General features: G+C 43.9%; 1 protein-coding gene across 3 annotated transcripts in view; it reads right to left on the reverse strand.

Moving 5' to 3' along the window:
* The window catches only part of CCNJ (cyclin J), a 94,029-nt gene that overhangs the window by 12,157 nt on the left and 58,352 nt on the right, over window positions 1–23,520 (reverse strand). For 2 of the 3 annotated variants that reach the window (XM_078643439.1, XM_078643441.1), the window contains 2 exons: window positions 10,538–10,837; window positions 10,287–10,446 (listed from right to left, as the gene is read on the reverse strand). In XM_078643439.1, the coding sequence (XP_078499565.1) occupies window positions 10,287–10,446; window positions 10,538–10,837 (460 nt within the window). The remainder of the gene's footprint in view (window positions 1–10,286; window positions 10,447–10,537; window positions 10,838–23,520) is intronic. The other variant, XM_078643440.1, reaches the window with a different exon arrangement.

Below are 23,520 nucleotides of genomic sequence, written 5' to 3' on the forward strand. Positions count from 1 at the left end.
AGCAGTGTATATTTGTCTCTACCACAGGATTGCATTGTACATTGAATGCATGCATTATTTATGAAAGGTACTTTAAACTGAATGGGTGTCATGGAAAAGGATCAGCAGAGATAAGGGAGACGTTAATGAACAGCTGCAAATATTCAAGAGTTCCTCTCTGCCTTGCACTTTAAGTGTGTTTTCACATGGGCTGCGCTGGAGGTCTGTGGTAATCAACCTAAGACTGAAAAGTAAGTCTATTTGTAGGACTCCCAGGGGTCTGCATTTTAAATCAGCTGCATGTCTCCCATAAAACTGTATCACGAGATAGTGGCAGCGTACTTTAAGTTCTGAAATACAATTGCATTGTAAGTCAGTCACCAGTAGTGCATTTTCGTGTCTCATTATAGGACAGTAGCGGTGTGTTTTAATGTATTGTATTGTATTTGCATTTATATAGCGCTTACGACCCCCGACGAGGACTCAGAGGGAAGAGTTTAGAAAGGTTTGTTTTAGGGGATCGGTATAGTAAAAGAGGTGTCAGATGATGCAAGGAGGGGTAGAGTAGGAGAGAGTTTAGAAAGGGTTATTTTGGCAATCATAGTCTGCCAAGTAATGAAATGATACTCTGAGGCCAGATCCTCAGCTGCCAGCACCTAACATGGAAGGTACCTTGAACACACCTGTTCTCAAACTCACAAGTTTCCACGTGCCTGAAACCTCACCAATGGGTCCGGTACCAGCGACTAGAAGGGTCTCAGACTCTGTTGTTCATGTGCAGGCCTTACGAGTAAGTAAGAATTGACTCTAAGAGGCAGCCAGAATCTTATTTTGCTTCTAGATAACTAGTCCTAAAAAAATTCAGGTCAATGTTCATTAGTTCCATGTTACCTGTTTCTCATGTTAGTCATCACTGTTCAAAGTCCAAAAAGATGCAAAGTAGTTTCTAGTCCCCGGGTCCAAGAGGAAAATACCATAATTGTCACATGGGTTGTCCAATACCTCAGGTTACCATGAATCTAACAGAACGGGCCTCAGATAATCTTTGAGAAGTTCCTTGAACTTTGAAGTGAGACCTTACAGCAAAGCACTGGTTGATTTGAAACTTATAATTTGTAACTTCTAAAATGATGCATGAAATCAGAACTATTAACATATTTGGAGTGTGCATCCTTTCACTTCTGCACATGCTATTTTTTATTGTAGGAGGTCTTTGGGTGATTGATAATGAATCAGTGAGGCAGACTGACCACATTCTCAGTTATGCCTGAGTAGTACAGACTGTGATGCATTTTCTTGGGGTCCTGGACAGACAGTTACTGTGCAGTATCATGCAAGGTTCAGTAATTTAGCACTGGTATTGCAAAGTCACAAACCTATTGCATTTCAATTGGATAACCTAGTTAATCCATTTAGGCACCTGACTTTATCGGGAGTGTTGAATTAGGGTAGTTAATGCTTACTTTAATTGGAATCATGGGGTTAAAACTCAGATGCAGCCTGAGACCCTACACACCACTCAAGTAAAATGTCGATGCAGTCAATGTTAGAACCTCAAAGAAGAACGTGGCATTAATATTACTGGCACTTACAAAAGCATTAAAAAATATGACACAACAGGTAAGACTTCAAGAGATGTTTAAAGAGCTTTACTTCCCTTCCGGCTAGATTTGTACTAGCTAATTGCGACTTATATACATAGAAAAATACATAAACCATTGGCCCTCAGACTAGACTTTTCTCACGGGCCTTTGCTTGGGTTGTGGTTAGGAGAATTTGAAGACTAGTCAGGTCATTTACTAGATTTGCCAATAGTACATGCATGTTCCAGCAAAGGAACAGGAGTGCCACAAAAAGTGATACAATTTAGCATCCTTTCAAAAAGGATATCATTCAGGCCTTATGTCCCAGTAGCTCTGGATCAGAAAGTAAGGATGGTCCAACTCAGGGAGGGGGGGGCGGGGGGGGGGGCAAATATAAAGCTCAAGAGTCAAACAAAACACAAATAGTCAATGGTGCATTTCCTTTAGAGCCCTGGTGTCGAAGTCAGTGCTGACCTAAATTCGTTATCAGGTGACTGGTGTAATGATTCAGAGTTCATTTATGGAAGCTGTACTAGTGATATAGCAACCCAATATAAAGTCAATAGGGATTACCTATCTGTAGGGACCTGTATCTGACAGAGCAAAGCTTCAACAATTTCCTCTGGGAAGTACAATTTATGATTGGCGATCAAGAAACACGACAAATGATGAGATCTAGATAACTAACAATTACAGCGAACAGTTCCTAAACCGGGTCAACTCATCCAGTTAACAGATGTCAGAGACGGCGGTGCGTCCATTGGGGGCGTTGCCCCACTAGCCATGGACGCGACTGCACGGCACTGCCAACATTATTAAAGTATTTTTTTAAATAAATCTGAGCAGCGTGCACACTGAAACTGAGCGCTACCGGCCCCGGCGGGACAAGCCCGACAGAATCGGGCAACGCATTAGGAAGTGGTCCGTGGGGGGCGGGGCTGCGGCAGAGAGTGACAGGCACAGTGCGCACAGGCAGAATAGAGTGAGAGTAGCGGGGTACTGCGCATGTGAAAGCCAGGAGTACTCAATATTTAGACTGGCTCGCGCATGCTTAGTGTGGTAGAACCCCCCCCATAGAGACACAGGCAGGGACCCGGTCTTCATATGGGCAGAATCGTATCCTGCTCGTAGCCAATCCTGGCGTAGTGGCGCTGTTAACGCTTCGCCAGGATTGGCTGCTGCAGCAGGATGGTGCCGCGCGTGGGTGTTGGCTGCATCGATGATGGCCGCACTGTATGGCCAATCACCTATGGCTAGATCCAGCCATGTCGAGGTGATTGGCCAACTGCCTACGCTGTCCTGACGTCACCGCGCGTGACTGCAGTGCAGACAACAACAAGTAAGTAAAGTGAAAGTAGAAGTAGATAGCGCATTATTGATGATATGAGTCACACCGAGTCACGAGAGTGGACCACGGCGTGACTCGTCGTGGTGTGAGACTGGTTACTCAGACTGCCTGATCTCGTTGTGCCAGTGACAGTGTGCTTCGGACGGACGGGGACAGGCCGGACCGCCTGGTGCGGAAGACATCCAGTGCAGTGAGTAAGTAGACGAGACAGTGAGTGAATTGTGATGGGATTGGGAAACTAGTGAGGGAGCGGAGAACTGCGCCCAGTAAGTACATTATTTGTAACCCCCGTGGTGCGCCTCAGCACTGCAGCCTGCAGTGCTGAGGTGCACCACGGGGGTTACAAATAATGTACTTACATGCAGCACTCCGACTCGCACGTCGCACCCCGGGGACTCTGGGAAGTAAAAGTACCCAGCGACCACCTCTTTAGAGATGGCGCTGCCGCCTGCGGTGACTGACTTTGCTCGTTTCAGAATAGTCTCGTCGCTGGTATCCCCGAGCAGCATGTGTACTTAAACATTGTACTGGGTGGCTTTAGATATTAGGACGTTGAAACTAAATAAGCCACCCAAATTGTCTCCTGACCTGTCCTGAGACGTATATAGTCTGGCCTGGTATATTGTCTGCGCTATGCCATCGAGAGTGTTGAACTTTTTTTTTTGTTGTAATCAAAAATTTCATTTTTAGTAACTGAAAATCAAAACCAGTAACAGCACACACGAAGCTGCATAATCTTGGAATCATTTTTCAACGAGTGCGGTTTTTATTTCTTTTGCTCCTTCTAAAAAAAAAAATGCTGTAACGGTATCTTGCCAAACACTTAAGGACTGTGGAAATGAAGCGAAAACTAAAAGGAGACGTCTCCCCTGCCAGCTTATAAGTGAGAATACCAGAGTGTTCTCTGCATGAAAAGAGGTGAATGCCTCTTGGAGTGAAGCCACCTGCTGCTGGACTCTTATTTAAGTGCACGGCCTTCACACGCTCTCTCAGACTGACTGTGTGTGGTTCCATTGTGTGCAGTGTGCACACACCGGCGGGTTATACTGAATAAGCAGCTACCTATTTTATATGACATCTCTTTAATAATGTAATACCTGCACTTTCACAATTGCTTTATTAACCTTCCTGCTTTCTCAGATTTGCTTGAAAATGCACCATTTTTCCACTATTTTTTCAAAATTTTCTCGGGGGGAAATCCCCCCGAACCCTCCTTAGGGGGTTCGGGCTCGCTACGGTGCAGTATGATTATCATTTTACGCTCCACCACTTTCAAATGTCACCAGCCTCCACTGACCCCCATGCCAATCATACATATGCTATAGGGACCGTAAGAGCATGAGGCAAGCTGGAGACAATGCAAGCTCACTATTTCAAAAAAGGTGTCTTTTGTAGCTCCACCAACAGGATGGTGCTCATCTTTGTCTGGGCTGCCAAGGGCTTGATGTACCAGTGTGCTGTTTTGGTGCTTGAGAGGTTTTCCGCACATTTTCTAGTCCAATGGACCTTGTGCAGATCTTTACAGGACAGCTGCTCTCCTTACAGGTACAATCCAGCTCCTTTTCTCACAGGGTAAATCTGCCCGGGTCACAGCAACAAGGCTTTTTCCAAGAGTACAGGTTTGTCCACAGCGTATGCAGCAGAACAGCAATTCAGCAGGGATCATATGCTGGAAATGAGTTTGCTCCGATACCAGCACAGAGTCCTGTTAAAGTCACTACAATAAACCAACTTACTGAGGCCCAATATTCTTGCCTCTTTGATAAAAGGCATGATGCTTGGGTTTACTAAATTGCAGCCTACTTAAAAAATGGAGTCCTCAGCAAATCCTTCCTTTTCGCAGCACAGAGTCCAAGGTCAGGCACATTTAAACTGCGTCAGAAGGGATTGTGGATTGCCCTCAACTGAAATTCAGCAGAAGGCCATTTCTTCTTTGCAAAAACATACGGATAAGCAGGGGACCCACTTAATAGGGAAATGAACAGAGCTTTACAGGGGAAAGTCAATAAGCCTGTGTCACATTATAAGACAGTGGTAGCTGAATTTAATGCCACTGCACTCAGAACCACTGTACTCTACACCACTATACTCTGCAACACTCTACACAAGTCCACTCTATGCCACTCCAGTGTATGTCACTATGCGACTCTGTACTATGCCACTCAAATACACGCCCCTCTCTGCCACTCCACTCTACAGCACTCTACTCCACTCTACGCCATCCCACTCCAAGACACTCCACACCACTCTCCTCTACACAACTAACTTTTAGCCATGTTGTTGTACAGCAAGGGCTAAATCACATTCAAAACCAATTGCTCTTGCATAGGCGAGATCTACTGGCTTTGCCAATGCTTGTTTTTACGAAGCAGCCACCGTATTCAAAGACATTGAATGCAGTGGCATATGAGATGTTGGGCATACATTATTTCCCAGTTATATTGCGCACTGTGTGACGACTGCAGAGAGGGCACCTCCAGTCCAGATAGAGGAAATCAAAATTTTGTATCGGATGCATATTGGAAAACTGCATATCTAAGGATCATGGATATCTCTGGTAATACAAGATCTAAACTTGTGTTATTTCTGCAAAGTACACAACTCTAGTGGTAGATCATAGGAGGTTATCTGACTGCTCGTAAGTTGGCACATGTTTTAGTGTGGCAATGGCTGATTTTATGCTTATGGTGTGGAGGGGTACGGTGATCGCGGAGTACTAAGAGTTGATGTTAAACAAGATCAATGGTGAGAGTGTAGTTTTGTTGACTAGCAGGTGGATCATTCCTTTCTACTGATATTGAAATAAGTGGAACCTAACAGAAAAATCATGAATTCTAAGGTAAGGAGCACCAATTTGGACACTTAAATAAATGCGTTCCTCCTCAAAAGACCATCCTATACTAACATAAAGGATAGGTTAGGACATTGTATATACGAGTCCTAATTATTGATCGTTAATTCCAAATACAGTCGAAACGGACTGTCCTCTGCGAATGAGGTGGTGGGAGGGTCTCCAGTGTGGATTTGGACTAACAATCGTGAACACCATTTAGGATGGCAGCCCCCAGAGGTGCATAATTCTTCAAGCCTCTCTGACCCCAATAAATTTGTCGTAAACCAGGATAACAGAATGTCCTTAATCTAAATTGTACAAATGAACAATCTCAGGGTGACCTTTAGTCAAAGAATAACAACAAAAGAAAAATGTTTTTAATGTTTTAACTGTGTAAAAAGTATAAAACCAACAAACAGTGGGTAACTGTATGTTTTTTTAATATAACTTTCTAGAATCGGTCCTGAAGAAGGTGTCTTATAAAAGAAACCGAAACGCTGCGTCGACCTGAATCTTCGATTCTTGATGTTATGTACCTCAAATGTTTTTATGTGTTTAATCTTATGTGTATAACATTGGGCTTACTGTTTTATTATTGTTTTTAATATTATGACATGCTTCAACGTGTATTATGAAAATAAATTTGTACTTTTTTCTACCAGAATTTAATTCACTGTGTGTTGGTATTAGCTTATAAGAGTGTCACCCTTTATATATTTATATTTCTATATATATCTAAAAGTGTTCTATGTTTTCTATAGTTTACTTAACAGTTTGAGATACCTTGTGTGCAAACAGCTCCCTAAATATCAGAGGTAGTTGGCTGCCAAATCCATACTGGACCTTCCTTGATCCCCATAGATGCAGCATTGTCCCATTGGATAACAGGCCCTGTCGTCCTGTAAACGTGGGACATCCCATATTTTCTACATTCAATCCCCCTAGTCCCTTACAACTACTCGAAGGGGGCCTCCTTAATCATTTTTTCTCATTCCTTTCTAAGACTACATAGCAGGCCTCTTAAGAGTATAATGATTTGCTGCTTTTAGTTTACTCTTGGTTATCCACAGGATTACCGTAAAAGGGATTCAAGCTCCAATATCAATCATTAATGGATGGTGTGTAAATGTCAGAGGACAGGGTTCATACTGATCCAGTGGGCCTTGAGAGTGGTACTCCTGACTGTCCACCATCTCTCTTGCTAGAAAAGCTAGCGAAATGGGTATGTCAGGATGTCCTCATTTGGGACCTTGCATGGAATTCATGATGGGACAAGCAACTGTACTTCTCGGGGGAAGACGTTGTGTAAAATGGGTTTGCACAAACCAATCACCATTTTCATTTCCACTATGTTAGGATTGAAAGGTGCTGAAGACACTATACAGCAATTTAATTGAGATTCTGTGACACTTTACTGCTCATCAGGCCTTGCAGTGAGTTTTCTTTTGCATGCATTTCAGTGTACATTGTATAAGCTGCCTGTAAGTTCCAAGAGGCAGCAGCCATTTTCCAGGTTCATCAAAGTTAAAAGGTACCTCTTCCGTCTTATGGTTGCCCCCAATCCATCTAACTAGACTACAGTTTATTGTCCAGTTTCATTCGCACTGCAGATCCTTATCCATGTGTATGGGAGTGCAGTGCGTGGCTAAGGCGTACAAGAGCTTGGACTCCATTGGCTGAACCTTCACTGGGAGGGGCATTCTCCATCTACAATGTGCAGGAACTAAGAAACTGTGAAACAGAATTGCCAAAAAGAATCACCAGTTGTTAAGACTAATGAAAACATTTTCAATCACACTGGTAATTTCAGGTTAAGCATTGGCTAATTGAGGATGTAAAAAAGCACGGGCAAGAAACTGCAGGACCTAGCTTGGGGTTGGCATGTACAATACAGGGGTGTAGTCCTAGTTGGAGTAGCAGCTGGTGCTGTGGAAGAGTGGCTGACAAAATAAAAGATAAGAGCACCTGCAGTCGGCAGTGTTGCGCTCTTTTGCTCCTCTTCTTGCAGGCACAGGCTCTCAGACTCCATTGCGGCCAACCGTGACACTGCTTTCATGTCATGAGAACAGCGTCAGGATTGGCCTCAGCGCCAAAGATTTGCGTTCCCAGGGAGACAGGGAGTCTGTGCCTGCGGTCACCAACCCAGCAACACAGCTGGGTTGGTGACAGCTTCAGTGCGCATGACAGTTTGGCCAGCATCAGACGGCTGGCCAAACACTCATCCTGCGCCCGCCATCCCCCATGGCCCCGTCCCCAAAGACTCAGCAGGAAAGGAAAAATAAAGTGATAAAACGTGTTTATTATAGTTTTTCCCCCTTTCCTGCCATTTTGATGCAGCTGGCGGGGTGGGTGGGAGTGGGGAGGTGAGCGAGCGCTCTTCCGCCATAGCGTAGGAGCCACAGCTGCCTAGTTGAGCATTCAAGGCCAAGCCCTGCACAGCTGAAGGTGTGAAGGTGAGTCCGGCAGAGACTGTGCAAGCATAGCAGGGGAGATCCATGCTGGAAAACCGAGGCAGAGAGTGCATAGTATAACTAGAGGGGGAGAAAAACAGGTATGGGTCAAAAATCTTTTATGGCAGCAGCACCTAATAAAAAATGCAAGTAGCCTGGGGGCCACCAGTAAAATAATATTTCTTTCCAACACTGTAAAAATTTAGCTACAGCAAAGGATAGGACTATTTGCACAAAATGTGCTCCTCCGTTTAACTTCCCCGGTTTCATCGGGGTAAACATTAATGCAAGAAATTATGAATTACAAAGCCTTGGGCAATCTTACTACCAATTCAAGATCTTAAGGGCAAGTCATCAATGTATTCCCGGAGGATCACAATTAGAAAAGAACCTTAATACACTGCAGAGTATCCCTGTCAATGCAGACTTTTAAGAAAAATCAATTTCCCACTCATATTAATATTATCAGGAAAAACGTACATGGCTCTCATGGTTTGTTACAATGATGTAAATGAAGACGAGCATTGGAAAGGCCAAAAACCAAATAATAAATGGACATAGACATCTGCATCCATTAGTATTGATTTTTAAACTTTTTTTGGCGGTGGATGATAGCTTAATGGACAGGACACATCTTCATGTAAGACTGGAGTACCCAAAAAGGGGGAACGGCAACAGATTATAGACTTGATGTTCCGATATCCTATTAATGAAGAGTGTAAGGGATGGGTAGCTACGCTATGCACCTCCCATCATTGTGGGTCCTAGCCTTACAGCACAATGGGGAAGGTATTAAGACAGTACGGATATAAGACATTACAGATATAATACAAGGGGTCATGTGCCAGCCGGGGAGAAGAGTCAGAGCTCTCAATTATTATTTGTGGGCCTACTTTGCCATGACAAAGCTAGAGATAATACATGGAGCAACTGTCAAGACATTGGAAGATCTACAAGTGAGAAATGCAAGAAATTATTTCTGTAAATTACAAAAGAGAGAGAGCCGATAAGGCTAAAAGGGATAAAGAAATCCCAGGGAAATCAACAGTGTGGTGGAAGCAAGAATATGTCAACAGAGATAATGTACTGGAACAAAACAAAAGGTGTTCTTGCTGGGGAGAATTTTCTTAATAGAAATTGGACAAACATGGCAAAATTAAATTGCCGTCACATCGGTTAGGAAAAATGAAAAAACATGCATGCCTACTGGCTCAAACTGGTCATGAATTTACCAGAGACAGGTATGTGATTCACAAAAAATGTGGGGGGGTAAGAGAAAAGTCCTATGAAAAATATTGATGCAGAGGCCCAAGAAACCCCACAAAAACAAAAAAACAAAAGCCAAAAGGACCTTGCATTGGCTTGCTTCTACTGGTTTCGTTGCCAGGTACTTGCCCTTTCTTTGGATTCTCAAGCATCCTTCAACCTGACGTGCATGAACTTTACATTGTCCATCGTAACACAGCATATAATAAAATATTATTTAGCACTGGGGAAAAGAAAATGCAGGCAGTGTATGTTGTGCTGGAGTTAAGACAAAAAAACATTGGAGATATAGAATACTTCGATAGATGCGCATTTGTTGGTTTTGGCAGCAGACTAAATGCATATTCAGCAGTTTTTCTGCTGGAAAGGAATTAAACGTATGCCAAAGGAAATTGCCAGTGCCTTAACAAGAATAAAAAACTAAATCATGAAACCCCAACAAAGCTCCCTTTTGTTTAAAACACTTGTAATATCACAAACTTCCAATTAAGACCGGTCCAACTAAATATTAAATGCAAACATTGTACCATAGAATAAATGAATACAAGGTTTGCTTTTTTTACCCTGCTAACTACAATACCACACGGACTACACATAAATTACTTAATAGAGTTATCCTCTCCATCTGATGCCTCTTGAAAAGCAGCAATCCATATCTAACCTTTCTTCAGCAGCAGAGGCTGCTCAATTTTACGATACATGCACGCACACACACACACTCCCGAATCAGTCATTCTTAATCAAGTTTACTAGAATTCATGTCTTGGGAAGATTCTCTCATTATCATTTTGAAAGTTTGAACTTTGTGAGACTTAATGCATACTTACATTAGTAGGCGTTCAATACACGGCACAAGAAACTCCCAGGAGTATGCTGTAAGACGATGCAATCTAGTAGGCCATGTTGGGGACAGGCGAAGGATAATCCTAGAGGCAGAGACACATGCAGCAGCCACTAATGATGGGGTATAATTTAAAAATGTATAATCTGTAGAAAAAGAAACAACATGTAAAATACAACCAAAACCCGGGCCAAAGCCTATGTAAACAGTTTATCAATGCATTAGACACCACTATACCTTGCAAAGATACTTCAAGGAAATAATCTGCATATTTGGCAATGTACAGCTTTGTCTTTTCCAAACAAACCATGGGCCAGCCATCATGGAGGTCAGTATCACACACAGCAATGGAAAGATAGTAATCAATGAAATGAGCAGCGGTAGGGAGACACAGGTTCCACTGAAATGTTTCCAGCAGCAACAACTCCATCTGTAGTAAGTTCTGTTTAGTTAACACCAAATTCATGTTGGTCATACAGCCCAAACTATTGAGCTGTTCCAGTTTTGGTACATGGTCTTCTTTTTCTTCAAATTTGCCTGAAACAACAAAAAAAGATTAAATGAAACGCCGGGTGAAAATATATTATTTTATGAGAAACATTATTCTGGACGCATCATTTCATAAAAGCACAGATTACCCTTTCCAGACAAAGCAAAGTTAAATGTTGAGAAATCAATATTACAAGGCGTATCAAGTATCACTTTTAGTTTGATATTGAGAGAGCGCCATTTACAGTGAAATTCGTAGGGGTGCAGCATATGTACAAGTAGTCAGCACCCGCATAAGTAGAGAACTTTTAATCATGTTTAGAGATAATGTATGACGAAGTACTGAAGTAAATTGGTATCAGAAAATGTGCAGGACCAACATTACAAGGTGCAAATCCATATTTGCTGCAATATGGAGATGCTTTTGAAATGAAATCTCTCACTATTGAAAGAGTGTTTAATTGATTTACTAATGTGCCTTCAGATTGACTAAATTGAAATGTAACAGACTTTATATATTCCTAGTAATTAGCTTAAAGTAGAAAATGCATTTGCTGTTTAAGGTTGGAGGCCTAGTAAACTAAGAAGAAGTGCTAATGTAAAGTGTTGGGCCTATAATTCGAGCAGAGGCCTAGTTCATAGAATTGGTGCAGGCCTGGTTGGAAATGTCTTGCTTAACATTTTAACTGTAGAAATGTTTTATAAAAGAAGCTTTTAGAAGATGTTGCAACATTTGTAGCCTGTGAGCTATTTGCGTGTATTTCTTTGCAGGCGCCTCATCAAGTATATAGTAGAGCCCATTGTGTATGAGCGTTAGGATGCTAGACTCAGACATGGAGGAGTAGACCAGGAATTCAAGGAAGCAACTTGAAAGGATGAAAAGCCTGGGACCCAAGGACGTTTGAACGGACAAGGATGGACCAGAGCCATGCTGGAAATTTCCAGAATCCAACACCTCCTGGATGGGCGTACCTGAAGGCGTGCCATTCACATTGTGGGGTTTGGTATTAGGGACAGTACCCCGAGGGTGGAGGCAGAGCAGACGAGTTGAGGAGCTAGAGAGAGCGGTCGAGTTGGGCAAAGAGCGTAGTTGCAAGTCGAGAACCATAGTCTTCGAGAGAATGTGGACGAACTTCTTTGGGAAGTCACCACGGCTGACACCTTTTGGTTAGGTTGGGCTATTGTTGAGTAGGGATGTCACCTAGCATAGTGTAGGGACAGACTGCTCTGAATGTATGTCTATTATCCTGAGGAGTACCAGAACTCAAGTGATAGCAATCCTGTTTAGTCTGATGATCCTGGAATTGATTCTAGTCCTATTCATTAGCCGCTTGAGACTTTTCCGTAGGATTATGTTTGTATTAGTACCAGTTTATCTTTTGAACCTCTTGCTGAGGTGCCTGTATCTCCAGTTATTTTTGGTTATGTAATAAAGCTTTTAAATGCAGTCTTTAGTCAGTGGTTCTTTGGGGAAAGCAATTGGATAATTGAATTGTTTCGTTGTGACTAGGTTGCCTAATACACTCTATGACAGGTAAAAAGGTCCAGTCGACCTGTGACGGGATTCTGGAGAATGGTCAGCAGACTCTGGAGATGAAATCCCGCCTTTCCAATATCATTTGTTAGGTCAAGAGTGTGAAGTAAGACAGATCGTCAACACAAATGTGTGTGGTGGTTAGGTTGTTTTGGAGGCATCTTTGTTCAGTATGTGGCTTTGGTGAACTGCATGTATGCAAGTAGGCTAACATGAAGTCTACTTTAACTTCCCTTCAGATAGACGCTGTAGGGCTAGGTGTGTGTGCAAGTTAGGGTTGATCCAAACATGATGTGGCAAATGTTGGCAAAGTTAGCGTTTCCATGTAGATGCAGCAACACAAACAATAGCCATCAACAACTTGCGGCTCGCAAATTAGGAATAGGATGAGAGTATTTTTACAACGTTCACGCATACTTAACTAAGAAAGAATAAAATCTATTAGTCATTCATTGATACTTTAATATGAAGAATATTCGAGAACGAACAGGTAGAGCTTGAACACCGCATAACATGTTAAAACGTAAAAGAGAACAAGCCTGGCAAGAAAAGATGTGATCTTAATCATTTTATTTGCATATTACGGCTAGGTATTAACAATTTTTTTATAAAACAGATTTGCATAGTTGAACCAAAGTATACTTAAAAAGACTAATGGTTTAACTCTAGTATGGTTAGCTAGATAAATGGTTTACAGCTACTTTCGCCAGAGTAAGGACGGTTTTTAGAAGTGGAGGAGTAAACAAAACTAATTTCTTTGGATGCACTTAAAAGTGCGATTAGAACAAGATTATTCATTATGTATTGAGTACATCTGAAGTAATTCAAAGATGAGTTTACAATTTGGAAATTTATCAGACTAAATGTCCAAGTTACTTACCTTCTGTAACAATGTATCTGGTAGGGACGATTCTAGCCGCAGATTCCTTCACGTAGAATTATCCCCAGGTGTGAGACTGGGTTCGGAAAATCTTTTGCCACAGCGTCCCTGCGCCCCGGGGGGACGACACCAGGCAACTCCGCCCCTGTGTCGCTCGCGCACATGACGTCAGCAAGGTCACATAAGTCCCACCCCGGCGCGCCTATGTCAGTTTCCTGCAGAGAACTTTTCAGTGCCACAACACGGAGCCAACAGACAAAACTGTGAGAGTATATTAACAGTGTGCGAAAGAAAAAAGGAATGGAGGGGAACACCACCAGAAGGAGCAGTGCTAAACACTGCTGTACCCCAGGCAAGGAAAGGAATAAAGAACAGAGCACAGCCCTGAACAGCCACCCTGCCAGTACAAAGATAGCCTCCCCTGGAGTCAAGAACATATGAAAAGTGTCATGATAACATAACAGGACCACAACCCAACCAATTACAATGAAGGGGAACCAGTCTTGGACAAACAAGGCACGACAAGACTCCAAGACAGCCCCAACATAGAACGTGACAACCCCTATACGGAACAAGGGCCAACCTGGGGCAACTAGAACACAAAGGCACAGAAAGTACCTACAAACAGATCCTCCGAAGCGCCAAAAGGGGAGGAAGGAACAAATAAACAGGACCAACATCCTGCCAGAAAAGACCGACAGAACGCCAGCACTGAAGACATTGGCGAATGCAGAAGACCAAGCCAAACGGTCCTCGCAGAATGGGGAGGAAGGGCAGGCTGTGAAGGAATCTGCGGCTAGAATCTGCTCTACCAGATACATCGTTACTGAAGAGAAGTAACTCGTACATCTGATAGCGACTACTAGCTGCAGATTCCTGCACGTAGAATAGATACCCTAGCCATACCCAGGGGGAAGGAGGGTCTGCAAGAGGACCCCACCATCATAACAGAGGGTCCCACAGGGGCCAAGTCCAAAAGACAGGACAAGGAGCAAAGTTCGCAGGGGCATAGGCGCACCGGGGTGGGACTTATGTGACCTCGTTGACGTCACGTGTGCGAACGACGTAGGGGCGGAGTCGCGTGGTGCCGTCCCCCCGGCGCGCAGGGATGCCGTGGCAAAAGGTTTTCCGGATCCAGTTTCACGCCTGGGGATAATTCTACGTGAAGTAATCTGCGGCTAGTAGTCTCTATCAGATATAGTTATTTAGGTTTTGCAGACATGCATTATGATTTAGATATGACTTCTAATTGGAAGTTAAGGTTCGGCTATAGATCTCTAGATGTTTGGATACACATATCTGAAGAAGCTTACTGCGAAATGCGAGGAGCTTTTTCCTAAAAACAGGTATTGGTTGAACATTTGATGATTTGCTGTTGAATTTAAAACTGTAATTGTTTATAAGTTAATAATTTAAAATAGTAAAACAATCTGAAAGAGATTGTTTTTCTAAAATTGGAATTGTACAAGAAATGGAAACAGAAAAAAAACACCCAAAAACGGTTAAATAAAAGCATGTACATTCTGAAAGAAGTTGGTTTCATTTGTAATTGCAATTTTATTTGGGGGGGGGGGGGTGGAGATAGGCCAAAAGTGTAAAAGAACAGTTTATGGTGTACACCCACATTTCTACAGTAAAGTGGAGTCTCACATTTGTGGCAAATGTTTAGACTACTGAATTGGTCTAAGCTGTACTCTGAGCATGACCGAGCATATTATGATGTCCGGGACAGAAGCATAGCCATGTGCATACACCTAAAGCAATGTTTAGTAGTCAGTTTTATATATATTCTCACTGTACTTGCACTTTTATTGAAACTACAAAAAATGACATAGCTGGAACTATGGTTCATTGGCTGTGGGCATTTTTTTTTTTTTTTAAAGGTTTTATTGAAGAAAACAAGAGAAATTTACATATATCGGGCGTCATACATAGAATACAATATTGCGATAGGTGAGCGAGTAAATCAATATGGAAAATTCAATTCCAAGGAGTATGCAGTGTCAACTTAGTTCGGTACATCAATAAGGAGAAGTATGATCAACAATCCAGCGAAGTAGCAGCCAGAAGGGCTCACCCACCCATAGTTCAGGATAATGAAGACCAAGTCAGACACCACGATACATAAGAAAATCAATACAGGATAAACAACCCGTCTCTCGTAAAAGAAAAAAGGAAAGAAAAAAAAGGCCATAGAACTAAACTAAGGCAAAATAACAAACCCCTCCCCAATCCCCCCAACCTGCACCCCTGCAATGGCTACGGCCCATCCCCACGAGCAGCGTGCCTGTCGCCCCGGAACTAGACCTAAAAGAAGGAAGAAGAAAGAGTGGAGGAGGAAATATCAAACAGGCCCCCGGTCTCCCTTACCTCCCGCCAGTAGCAGCCCGCCCCTACACGTATCCAGAATAATACAATGCAACGATTAAAATCAGACGGGGGGAGTGTAGAAGAACCACCCAACTCCCGCGCTAGTATAGGTTACAATCCCGTATCAAATGAAGTCATTATTCAAACCCATCCAGTCAAAGTCAACCCTGGCCGCTGCGATTTTTCATGCAAGCCCTGTCCGCTCGATCCGCCATTCCCATGAGAGTATCAAAATGTCGAGAAAGTTCAAAGTCAGTACGGAAGGATTGAGGCCAGGAGAATAGTACACAAAGTCTAAGAGTCAAACGATATCCACAGTCCACCAAAGATAAAGCGCTAGAGCGTATTTGAATCATCCAGGAGTAAAATGGTGAGGTAACAATCCTAAAGTCACTGGGGAACTCGCTCCGAAATATAAGATCATACATGTCCTTCTGGGGCGGTATCGGCATAAAGCATGATGCAGATTCGATAGTCCGGGGCTCGCTAGCAGTCGTTCGGGGGTCGATAAAAGATACCAAGCCTGGCTTCAGCTCGGGGCCCTCCGTCTCAGACGCTTCTTGCTCCGCGGGAAAAACAGCTTGTTCCAGAACCAACAAAGGTTCGGAGTCCGGTCTCCGGTGGACGATATCAACCGTTACGACCATCCTCTGGATGATGGCGGTGACCTGTGAATGGAGCTCCCCAATGGCGGCCATTACAGTATGCAGCGACGGTATACATTCCACCCGCTCCATCGCCCCTCACGAAGCGACCAAGCAGGTCTCTGAACCCCGGAGGTCGACTACTCCGGAGCACCAGGCACAGGCAAATCCGATGACAACTGTAGGCACTCTCAAAAGCGCGATCTCAACATCGTCGCCTCCAGGGGGGAACCAAGCCCATCGACCCGGGGAGCCCAACAGGGCCTCCGGGCGGCGGTTCCCCGACCACAGCAACCAATGCGTCACGCCGCCATAGCTGCGAGATAAGACTGCCACCTATCCACCATCCGAAACGGACAAGAAACACTCCACTCCGGGAGACCGGACGCCACCCACGTCCCGCGGCCGATGTTATTCAACTCCAACCCGGCTGGGTTAGAAATCGAGGCCCCGGCTTCAACTCTGGGTTAGGCCGAGAATGGAACACGGCGTATCTTCGTTATTCAAGCAGCTAGAAATTCCGGGATTGCACCTTCAGAGTCAGGAACATATTAGCTGCATGGGAGTCCGGGGAGAAATCAGGATAATCGTCAGGATTTGTGAGCAACTGGCGGAGGTCGGCGGAGCCGAGAGCTTATGTGGCCATCTTGGTTGCTAGCGTAGCTCCTCCTCCGGCTGTGGGCATTTCTGAAATGTTTCTTCACTAATCAGATGGCTTTTATTAATTGAAAGTGGAGCATAAATGATACATAAAAAATATAACTTTAGAATGTCTGTTTGTGTAGTTTGAATAGCAAGCAAAGAACGTTCTCCTAATTAGAACTCATCTTCAAGCCTTGCATATATATATATATATATATATATATATATATATATATATATATATATATATATATATATATATATATATATATATATATATATCCATCCCTTAGAAGGATTTGCAAAATGTGTACTGGTGTGAGTTTTATGCTCCTAGTAGAGTTTGGAAGTACCCTGCAAGCAGCATATGCCATCCTTAGATGAATATGCCTTCTTCTCTTGGTATCCATAATGGCTCCTGAAAATGTAATCCTGGTGGTCCGAGACAGAAAGGATTTTGAATATTTAAGCTTCAGGCAGAGCTTGTGAAAGGGACATCTGACAACAAATTATGAACTCTGTTGACGGTATCTCATCATATAATCTAAGAGATACAGCACCAACGAAGCATCGGAGACCTTGTTAACCTCAAGAACATATGAGGCAATGTGTCACAACCAGCAACAAATCTGCATAGCCAATTAAATAAGCCAGTGGGTCAAGAATGGACTAGAGCCTTTAATCATTTCTGAAACCACGGAGGTTTATAAAATAATTTAAGTGTGGTACAGAAAGTACAGAAAGTAAAATAGTTATTCAAAATGCATCGTAAATCAGTATAGCGAATTAGCATAAGGCTCAACCAGATGCAGCAAAGAAAATGAAATAAATTCAGATCTCAGAGCAATAGTAGTCAAAGTACAAATCAGGAGACGGCCTGACAATGGCCCGCTCTCTAAAGTTAGGGTAAACAAAATAATGTCTCACCTCCAAAAACAACTACTTGTATGACAAAATACACAGTGAAAATTGTGGTGTCAGCATAAGGTGATGGTGTCAATATGCAAACCAACAAATCAGACCACAAATTGTAATACAACATCATCTCGCACCATCCCAAATCCATACCCTATATTAATATTAAAATCACCCCTTTTGACCTAATGTCATAGGATGTGTCAGAACAAATCTAATTGCACTCAAAACAATGACAGTCTTAAACAAGCATTTGCAATGCAATAGGTCTCGCATTAGGAAAGTTTGAGCTATTGGTCTTGTAAATGACAATTTGTTTATTTATGTGTTGGTTTTGAAAATAGCTAAATTAATAGCTTTGTCCTTTACAATGCCAATAGTTATAACTTTCGCAAATGTGACACCTATAGCATTTGTAATGCAACAGGTTTTGTATTTTTCTTGACTTAGATGTATTGATATTACAAATAACAATGGTATTGTTGACAAAAGATCTTGGACATCAGAAAATTAAAGCAGCCTGCACTTAAGACCTAATAAAATGGCAGCATCCGCATAAACAACAGCGTCTACTCTTCTCTTACTTTTCTGCAACTGCCAGCACCTCATGCTAATAAGCAGTGGCCGCACGACCCTCGGAGCATATTTACAAACTGGAGGCACTTCACCCAACACCTTCCATATTGCACCTCACTGTGCAGCACTCTAGCAATTACTTAAAGGTGCCTCAGAAGCAGATGTGAATAGGACTGCTCTGTGGCTTTGTCAATGGTGAGAAGCTCAATAATTCTACAATAGATATATGTATGACCACAATGTGTTTTTTTGATCTCATCTGTACACCTTCTCCAGTCAGTATTGTCGCCGTCTAAAAGCTGCTTCAGAGTTCTCTTGGAATGCCATGGTAGGCATGAGTAAGGCATTAAGTACTGGGTTTTACTTTGCATTTTGGTCCTTGTAGTTTTGCATTCCATTTTAAAATGTAGATATCACAATGCGAAGTTTGAACAAGAACTGGATAAGCTAGTCAAGCTTGACATATGGTAACTCGAGGGTGTCCCAACCAGTGCATAAAATGGAAAAACAGAAGTGCAGGTACTCCATACCAGAGTACCTGCTTGTTTCTGAGAAGTGCCAGTAATCTCCAATCAAAAGTATAGCATTTCTCGTTGGAAGTGCAGGTACTCTCCCTCTCAAAATATAAAAGTGCAGGTACTCCGTACCGGACAGTACCGGTCAATTTAAAGGATTGGTCCCAACTTTTGTCATATTGCTTCTCCTCATGAAGTATAATGACAACTTTAGTTCTCCGATTGCCACCAGTTCCCCTACTCAGAGTGCTATCGATCCCTTTAGACACGTATTATTGCCCCTTCATGTAAAGTGCCAAGTCCACATACAAGCTTACAGTATACGTCCCCATTATCCCCAGTCGTGATCAGCCCCACGTGGACTGGGACAGAGCCCTCTTCCACCCAGTAGCACCACTTCAACCCATGACTGGAATGTGCTGGACATTCTCACCAGCTCGAACAGGTTGGTGCCTCCTCTCTCTTGCAGAAGTTTCTTGCCCTTCTTGTGTTTACTCCGTACAGGGACATCGCTTCTTCCTCCTCATCCTCTTGCTCAGCTTGCCCCAGCGGCAGCTCCCCAGAACCGAGTGGCTCCTGAACCCGCACTTCACCCTTCAGCCGCCTCAGGGCCCGGCGAGACATGTTACCCTATTCCTTCGAACCCGTGCCCGTTAGGAACCGCAACGCACATGCGCACATCCATGGTCAGGCAGCACCAGCGACATAGCATACTTCATGTGCGTGCAACACTACACGGAAGCTTGAAGAACGGAGCGCGTGCGCGCGTCCTAGCACGCATTTACTATCGCTTGGACGTAGACGCACAAAACCGGCAGGGAAAGAAGACGTCACATGAAAGGTTAGTGATAACGAAGAGTGCTCGTCATTTCAATTGTGTGTCGCTACCTGCGACATGAGGAATTCCAGTTTCTGTATATTGTGTGTTTGTGTGTGTGTGCGCGCGCGGCGGGGTTCTGTGTGTGTGTGTGTGTGTGTGTGTGTTGTGTCTAGTACCGGAAAATATTTTTTTTGCAAAGTACTGTGTTTTCACTTTAGTGAAACATTTTCATAACGTTAGGCACACAATTTTAATAGATAAAAAATATATATATATGTATTTGGGGGGGGGGGGGGGAATATGATGCCCATAGAAGGATAAAGAATTAACATCGTTAAACAGCTACGGTATTTTCAGTGTTGTGGTGTACAGAGGTATGAAAAGCAGTGTGCATTCAGAGAATCCTTAATGCTTCCCATTTCTAAAAGCAGAACAACATCTTGTAGAGTGACTAATCAAAGGCTTTTTTTTGAGGAACTTCTTTAAATTGCGCAGATCAAAACATCAGTCGCTTCCCAGATGTCTTCTTTGCTACAAAGACACTTTATTAGAAACTCCTACTTGTTGTGACAGGTTTGATAGACCTTTCAAGTTTATTGCTAGGCTCTCTTCTTAAAAACTACAACTGATGTTGATGTCCCTGTGAGGGATGAAGGAGAGTTGCAAAGATGGTCTCTCGAGGGACACAAGGGTTATGTTGATTTGTAGAGCTAGATAAAAGAGGGTATCCAGGCACTTCAGTGTATGTTCCCACTGGACAAGATCCAGTACTCATTTGACAGAGGTGATGCATGATCACTTATTTGAATAGCAGAGATCCTTTGAACCAATATCATTGGGAGGTGGAATGGTGGTATAGAGGGTCTGTTAACTGGGGAAGTCCTGCAGTCAGCTTTGGGGTGACCCATTAGGCAGAGTGACGTGTTTTTTGGTGTCCTGTATTTCTTCTCTAACTTGGATTCTCCACAAGGAAGCAAAAACATCAAAGGCTACTGTTGGCTTATCAGGCACTGTTCGGATCCAAACAGTGACTTACCATCCTAGGACACGTCCAGAATTTGACTCTGCACCTTTGTACTAAAGGAGCCAGCCCTGCAGTCTCAGAACGTCAGCTCATTGTAGAAACTCACATTTTATCCGTCCCTGATAAGCCAACAGTAGCGGTTGATGTTTTTGCTTCCTTGTGGAGAATCACTATAGCCTCCGCCTTCTTATCCTCTGGTAGTAATTTCAGATAGAGATGTGGCTGTTACACATTTGCAAGGCACATATGCCAAGAACAGCTAGGGAATTGCTAGCATGCATTGTTTTGGCAGCAATAGATAACCTGGCCTCACAAAGTGGACCCTATTCCAACCCTCCCTCTCAAGGGGTGCTATGCAAAGTGTTGATGGGTCACAGAAATGTGTTTGAGCTGCCTGTGTAATAAGGAGTCAGCTTTATGATGACCCATTAGGCAGAGTGACGTGTTTTTTGGTGTCCTGTATTTCTTTTCTAACTTGGACACTACAGCTGGAAGAGTAGCCATATATAATGAGACCCCAGAAATCATACAGGAAACAGTCCCCCTGTTGGACTGATAAGGGGTAAAACAAAGTACTTTGATGCCCTTTCAATGAGAGCATTAAACCTAGCAAGGGCATCTGGTGGAGAATCTAGTAGTCAGGAGTCCAACATATAAATGTCCTAGACGTCATCTTCAAAGGTTCTCCTTTCTCTTCCTCCCTAATATTCAAATCGGAGTCTTGACAGTCAAGTCGCAGAGGTAGTGCTAACGGCAAAGGAGGCAGTGAAGATGTGGTTTGCTGTGGCAGTAAAGGAGTTGACAATTGGCATGGTTCAGGCTATGGATGTGGTACAAATGTGCGGAGGATCAATTAAACTGGCAGCCAAGGTTGTTGTATTACCAGATATCCTGCATAGTAATTTGACATCATGGACTGAAGGTCTCGTAGCACTTGAGTCATTGATGGCTCATTGAATCTTGCCCTGTTAGGTTCTTCCTCATAATATCGGTCATAACGTGGGTTCCGATAGTCATACATTTTTTTTTTTTTTTTAGTTTTCAAAAACCTTTATTAAACAAAATTGCAGAGCAAGATTACATACGGATACCAATACAAAGCACCATGGATATTCACACAATTGAGTCCGACAACAAGTATCACAATCGCCGTATATATAAGAGTCAGCCGGTCATGGCCGGGATTTGGCCAGCCTCCTAATCATGGCGAGGATAATGAAGTGCGCTTTATCCACCACTCGCCCAATAACTTTGTTCTCAAAAGAAAGAGAAAATCAACATTGGACAACCTAGGAACTCACCTGTCCCCTCCCCCCTCCCTACCTACCTAAGAACCCCCCCCCCCAACTACCACCCCCCTTGCTGCCGGGTCTGGAAACAAAGGAGAAAGTGTCAACGAAAAATTGGGTCTATGCCATCCCTTCCCTATGGTGGGTCATCATGTATCGTGCCACCCTGTGTCAGGGCCTCCCGCTGTCCCATGTTTGTGGAACCTGGGCTATTTTGAGTCTGAGGGGCATCCAATCCCACTAGCTCCTGGAACATCACACCCCAAGCCTGCAGGACCTCCGGTAGCTTCCCGTCCTCCTTGTGTGTCTTATGTGCGCTTCTTCCGCCAATGCCCACTCCCGTAGATCCGCCCTCCATTTCTGCAATATTGGGCCCTGTGGGGACAGCCAGTGGATCGCTATACGACGTCGGGCTGTGACCAGGCCCAGTACGAGGAACCGCCTGCTCACTTTCCATTTGGGGTCTCTGGGGATTAAGCCCAGGAGGCAAGGGTGCAGGTCCAGGTCTATCACCCAACCCTGAGACCCTCGTCAAGACCTCCAAAACCGATTTCCAGTAGGATTGGAGGTTAGGGCACGCCCACACCATGTGGACAAAGTCCGCCATGGGACTGCGGCACCTCAGGCATTGGGAATCCCTGGTGTTATCAATAGCCTGGAGTCGCCTAGGGGAGAGATAGGTCATGTGTATATTATTATATTGATTTTGTTTAAAGCGGTTGCACACCGACACTTTCGGCACACTTTCATGTATCTTTTCCCAATCACGGGGGTGATGTCCTGCGGACACGCCTGCTGCCATTTGTCTTCTACCGCTAAGGGCCGTAGTCTCTTATCCTCCCGCAAAGCCCTGTAGAGGTGGGTCACAAACTTCCGTCCCCCGCCATAGCCAACATCGTGACTAAGGTATGGGTGTGTGCCGGGGCCTCTGGGAACGAGGGCCATAACAGTCTTGCAGTCTCCGCTAGTTTAGCGTAATGAAGGGATTGCCCCGGACCCAGCTCGAAGGCAGTGACCGCCTCTTGGTAAGTGATGAATTTATCATTTGGGTACAGGTCGGCTAACATCAGGCAACCACCCTCCACCCATTTGCCTACAGACATGACCTGTGCAATCCGGGCAAAGGGCGGCATCAACAACAGATCCATGTCGGGGGCAAACAGCGTGCCGCCAATGTGGCGGCGCGTCACACGGTCCCAGATTGTGGCCCCCTACCGAACCAGCGGGGGAACGTGATCTCGTCGTCCCCTCTCCTCCCAAAGCAGCGCTCCCAGTTGTTCATTCCCATAGGCCCCTGCCAGCAGGGACCTTTCCCAGGAGGGATCGGTGTCCAACCATGCAATGGCATGCTGTAGCTGCGACGCAAAGTAATACAGCTCTAGGTCGGGGACTTCCAGTCCACCCGAGCCCCAGCTATGCTTCAGGACCTCTAGACTCACCCTCCATCTTTTCCAGTTCCATAACAGCAGGACTAAGAGGGAATCCAATTTTGGAAAAGTCTGGTGCGGCAACTCATAAAAGG

Source organism: Lissotriton helveticus, chromosome 5_1 (genome assembly GCF_964261635.1).
Source record: "Lissotriton helveticus chromosome 5_1, aLisHel1.1, whole genome shotgun sequence".
Lineage (NCBI taxonomy): Eukaryota > Metazoa > Chordata > Amphibia > Caudata > Salamandridae > Lissotriton > Lissotriton helveticus.